Source organism: Neodiprion fabricii, chromosome 3, assembly GCF_021155785.1.
Source record: "Neodiprion fabricii isolate iyNeoFabr1 chromosome 3, iyNeoFabr1.1, whole genome shotgun sequence".
Taxonomy (NCBI): Eukaryota; Metazoa; Arthropoda; class Insecta; order Hymenoptera; family Diprionidae; genus Neodiprion; species Neodiprion fabricii.
Window position 1 is genome coordinate 7,951,202 of NC_060241.1, and position 5,169 is coordinate 7,956,370.

At 37.0% G+C, this 5,169-nt stretch overlaps 1 protein-coding gene across 2 annotated transcripts; it reads left to right on the forward strand.

The window, feature by feature from the left end:
* Positions 1-1,455: 1,455 nt before the first annotated feature.
* LOC124177799 (eukaryotic translation initiation factor 4E-binding protein) lies at positions 1,456-5,169 on the forward strand. Of its 2 annotated transcripts, XM_046560616.1 has the most exons (4): positions 1,721-1,852; positions 3,059-3,137; positions 4,137-4,286; positions 4,731-5,169. In XM_046560616.1, the coding sequence occupies exons 1-4, from the start codon at positions 1,781-1,783 to the stop codon at positions 4,778-4,780; spliced, it is 351 nt and encodes a 116-aa protein (XP_046416572.1). In that variant the 5' UTR covers positions 1,721-1,780; the 3' UTR covers positions 4,781-5,169. The 2 variants fall into 2 exon arrangements, with proteins under 2 accessions (XP_046416573.1, XP_046416572.1); XM_046560617.1 differs by lacking the exon at positions 3,059-3,137 and having other exon boundaries at positions 1,456-1,852.

Here is a 5,169-nt window from a genome sequence, read left to right on the forward strand (position 1 = left end):
GACAAAAAATCAAGTGCTACGCCTCGTGACTCCCGCGCAGTTTTAAGCCTCATTTGTATGCATGTGCGTATAAAATAACACGCGGATACAACAGGAATGTTCCCACCTGTAAACGTATAATTGTGTTGATGTCCGTGTGTTACGTCAACGTCAACGTAAACATAAACAAATTCGTACTATTTAGTAATAATATACACATGTTACGATCACAATATTATGACCTGTCTTGTATGGAAAATTTTGTTATAAAATTAACGAAAAAAAGACATTTCTTTTGCTGCCTACAGCTGCTGGGATGTGTACGAGATAAAAAATTCTGCGATAATATTTACGGTCGAAGATATAAATGGAAGGGGCAAAATCGTCGTATTCGCAAGGCTACGCGGTTCCATCTGTGTTCTACACGCGCTGTAATATAAGTATTATAGGCAGGAAAATACAAAGTAAACGCAGAAGGCGACAGGTATATGTAATGTATATATTTTCTACACGGTGAGTTGTACTAAAAAATTTCGCGAATTACGCGACTATCGGCCCTCTGCTATAAAAAAACCGATTGCTTGTTGGTGGCGATTTTAAAAAAGATGTTTCATTACAGTAATTTCCCGGTTGTCCGCTGCACTGATTGCAATTAACCCATTCGCTTTCTTGCACACTGTAGTGTGCATACAATCTTGATCTTCGTTTTTTTTACGATCTTCTCGTGATATACTGCGTATTAAATAATTGTCAAGTATATGAAATAGGGCGAAAATTTTCTGACAAACTGATTGCCATTATTTGGTTTTTAGAATTATTGTCACATTGCGAGTAGGACGCAAATATTGAAAATAAACACAATTTCTGAAACATGTCCAAAACATTTGAAAATCGTGTAAAAAGTGTTTCTTTACTCAAATAAAAACATTTTGCGAAGGGTGTTTTTATTTTAAAGTAAACGGATTTACGTGATTCGGAGACTCGCTATAATTGTCATATAATAATCGGATTGATTAAAACGTGATAAACGTGATGCCTATAATCAATCAAGCCCAATGTCGATATTACATGTATAATGATTATGTATTTCATCGTACGTGCGGCTTCAGTGCAACAAGCACGTGTTGTATGTACAATGTACATGCTAGACACCGTGATGTGTACACAGCTGTTAATTAACTATAGATATATACAATAAAACAGACTAACGCGCAATTGTACCGATATTATGACAAAATTGGTGACGAAATAAAGGCTTGAAATAAGTAAAGTCGTACGTGCAGGCCGGATTCTTTATTCTCTTTCTGCCATATTACGATACCATGATCGACAGACAGGTATTACAGTTTAATCATCAAGGTGATCACCGGCAGTTTAGAGCGTGCGAGATCCAAAACTGTTGTTGAACCGTGCAACAGCACTGCGCAGCAAACCAGCAGCGGCTATCAATAGCGCGCTCCGTCCGTCGCCACGAGGCGTTTTGTTTTTAGTTGCGAGTGCGGCGAGCAACTGATCGCTCATCGTTGCTACTGTTCTATCGTTTCTCTTGGGACATATTACCTCAAGATACAATATAGTTTTTCAAATCGTCGAACTCGAACGATCCAAGCCTCTGTGATTGAATATAGTTCTGTATTTGAATGCAACATTGTGTGAACCGCATTTGCCATTTTGTTTTTATACGTGACAATTCGAATCAGAGACAATAAGTATTCATATAAGTAGTTAAATATGTCGGCTTCTCCCATCGCGAGGCAAGCGACTCAGAGTCAAAGTATTCCATCTAAACGGGTCCTCATCAATGATCCCAACCAACTACCTGCGGATTACTCTTCGACGCCTGGAGGCACCTTATACTCAACCACGCCAGGAGGTCAGTTCGTTTTTTACCCTCGAGTTGACTACTTTCAGCTGTTCACAGTCTCTACCTCTCAATCCTAGGATACCATCCCAGCTGGAAACACGCGCGTGCCGGTTCGAATGGCCTTGAACATCCCCCCCTCCCCCCCCGCCCCACCCACCTTCTATTTATCGATCAACAACTGTTTACAATAACAAAATTTTATACCTGAATTTTACGTGCCCATTTATTTAAAGTTTTTCGCAAAAATGTTCCCACGCTACATAACAATGAAGCAATAGAAAATTGCGCTAAAATCTCTGCATTCTGCGTATTTCTTCGGATTTATAAGCTAAATGAAAAAAAAAACTGCGTGACATGTTCTATAGCGATTGTACTTTGTTAACTGCTTCCGGAATCCTACGTGTTTCAAGTCATACAAGCAGATTATAGGATCTATGACGCATGCGTACTATTCTCTATACTATACGGCGTCTGCGTGCATTCCACTCCACATAAACTCTGGAATTTCATATGCTTTGGCTCTTGACTTATCAGGATTTCTGTTTTTTAGTAATCGTCCACCAATACAGTTGTGATAAAACTACGATCTAAATAGCCCTGATGGAAAATTTTCCTTAAGACTGGTTTAATTGTAATGTTTGACTTGATACCGGCCTGTCACCCTATGACGTCTTAAACCATAGACTTATGCGCAAAAGAAGTGCGACCCTGCAGTTGATAAATTCGTTATCTGATTTTTGTAATCTGATTTACCGTTAAGCCCCACTGACGTGGATAGACTTTGTTATTGTCCATATATCGGTAGTCGTCGAATCTTGAAATTGAATAATCTTCAATTTCATCGCGTAATTATGAAGCCACTTGAGGTTCTTGAACTGGATGGTACTATGTGTGCAAAGATTTAATGTTGGCAAATTGAACCGCGTTGAAACTAGGACAGGCTTATCAGTTGTCGCTTTTAGAGCGAGTGTATAATTAACCATACGCACCCATGGCACGAATATATCGCGCTGGCGTCCCCGTGTAGCGGTTTCGGTAGACAAAGGTTTTCAACCTCAATAACGAAAGATTATACCGCGATTATTATCAAAAAGAAGCTTATCAATGTATACCGAAACGAGTCATTAGCAGGTATAGAGGCTCAATTCTTTGTTCGAATGTTGTTTAATTGTCCCCCTTCGTTCAATAATTTTCTTTTGGTTCGATTATTTGCAGGCAAAGATATTCAACTTTATACAGCCGCGCGATCTTTCCAACCGAGCTATAAGATACAGCTGTATACATACATATTTCTGTAAGCGAATGAGCTCAGAAGGTCACGAAACAGCTTGCACTCTTAGTTTTCATTGCTGAAAGTGACTGCCAAAGTTCTTCGAACAGATAAAAAAAAAAAACGATCAATAGATTTAAAAATTAATTATTTGAGCGAGGAATCTTGTGTGGCACGATGTTGAAAATTTACCTTATAAAAAATGTACTCATGTATTCATATACTTCATTCCAATTCCCTATATTATAAATTTCGTAGTTACTTATCCCTCACTGGCCGACGTAATCATGAAAACTCAATATTATCTAGTTTTAGTTAATTCAATTACACCTTTCCTCATTTAACTGTGGTTTCGTTGAATCTATAGTAGATTTATACGAGATAATGAATTTTCAACGGATTCAACTGGAACTTTATCAGTTTAGATAAGTTTACCATATATAACTGAATCTTATTTGAATCAAGTATAACTTGCAATTGCAGTCTGAAATTATATATACTTATATCATCAGTAATTTGTTTTTCCCCATGTATTCCATGCGAGATTGAAGAGGATTTGTGCAGATTTCTAATCTTATATAAAGGTTTTCATGGAATATTTAAACTGTAACTAACTATAGTTGCACTAGGCTTCAACTGGCCACACTGATTGTCTAATAACGACCAACTTATGCCTATACTCTAATAGCTACGATCACGAGAATCACTTATTGAAAACTAATTGACCGAATTGGTTTGTCGACGAAGTAGAGATACGGGGTGTCCAATTTTAAACGATACACAAGATTATTTAAAAAATTAAACCAAAATAACTTTAGATGTTATATTTTACAATCACACGCAGCTGTCAGGTCAGGTAAAAATTGAACTCTGACTTTACGATTTACAGGTAAGATCCACCATCGCTGCTTCGAGGTCAGGAAGTTATGGAGAGTTTATTTTGTCTTTCTCGGCATACTGAAATTTCACTACGTTTGTTCTATTATTTTTAATACGTATAAAAATGCTATCTATCTGCTGCAGGTACCCGCATTGTTTACGAGCGAGCATTCTTAATGAACTTGAGGAATTCACCTATTTCGAGAACTCCACCGCGAAATATACCAGCGATTCCGGCCGATCTTTTGAAGGGTACGCTAGTAGTTCCGACCATACCTAGTCCACCGATAAAAGGTACGTGAACAAAAATTTTCAGACTAAAAATAAACTAAATCACACTTCGAACAGATCAAGATCTAATTTTTTATGCATCAATCTATCAAAAACACTTGAGATACGTTCGCTTTTTTTATTCAACCTTCACGCCAATCTCTACTACCCAAATGTATTTTTGGTCTGTACCAGCAAATCCTAATCGGTAAGACTAACATTTCTTCTTTTTTCTGTCGCGACGAAGATAATTTTCCTAATGATTCTCGCAAGAGTTTTGGACCTATATATGCCACTTGTTTATCGTCCAAAAAGAAGTTGTTTGATCGGAAGAATGAAATATTTTCATTCTATTAAATATTCTCGGTTGTGACAAATTATTTTTCGTGCACTATTATCTCAGCAAATGTTTTGCTTCATAATTTGAGAAATTTTCCTTTTCTTAACCATCTATTTTTATTATTTCAGATATTCCAGTGATCGACGAAACTCCGGAGCAATTTGAAATGGATATGTGATGATCGGGACGGTAAAGGGGGGAAGGAGAGAAAATAGAAAAAAAAGTTCATACGATCAGCATATGACCGCGGTGTCTGTTCACGTCTCGTGGTTCAGAAGGACATTAGTTTAATTACCTAATTACCATCTTTATGAACGTGCCTCAAGCAGAATTGGACGGGAAAATATCTTCATTTAATTACATTTTTTCTCTAGCATCTTGATGGCTGTGAATGAACGTTCACGACGAGATATTTTTTCAATAACTACACATAAAGAGAGAATATTTTTCACTCTCAAACATGCCTTATCGTTGTTGAATCTAACTAAGGTTTCACCACACGTTTATATTTTTTTGTAGTTTGCTTTCTAAGATATTGAATAATACTAATAAATATTGTGGTTTTTA

Excerpts from the sequence above, each read along its gene's own strand:
- LOC124177799 (XM_046560616.1), top strand. The coding sequence starts at position 1,781 with ATGATCCCAACCAACTACCTGCGGATTACTCTTCGACGCCTGGAGGCA. Across the intron at positions 3,138-4,136 it reads CTGTATACATACATATTTCT|GTACCCGCATTGTTTACGAG; the intron begins GTAAGCGAATGA and ends TATCTGCTGCAG. Across the intron at positions 4,287-4,730 it reads ACCTAGTCCACCGATAAAAG|ATATTCCAGTGATCGACGAA; the intron begins GTACGTGAACAA and ends TTATTATTTCAG.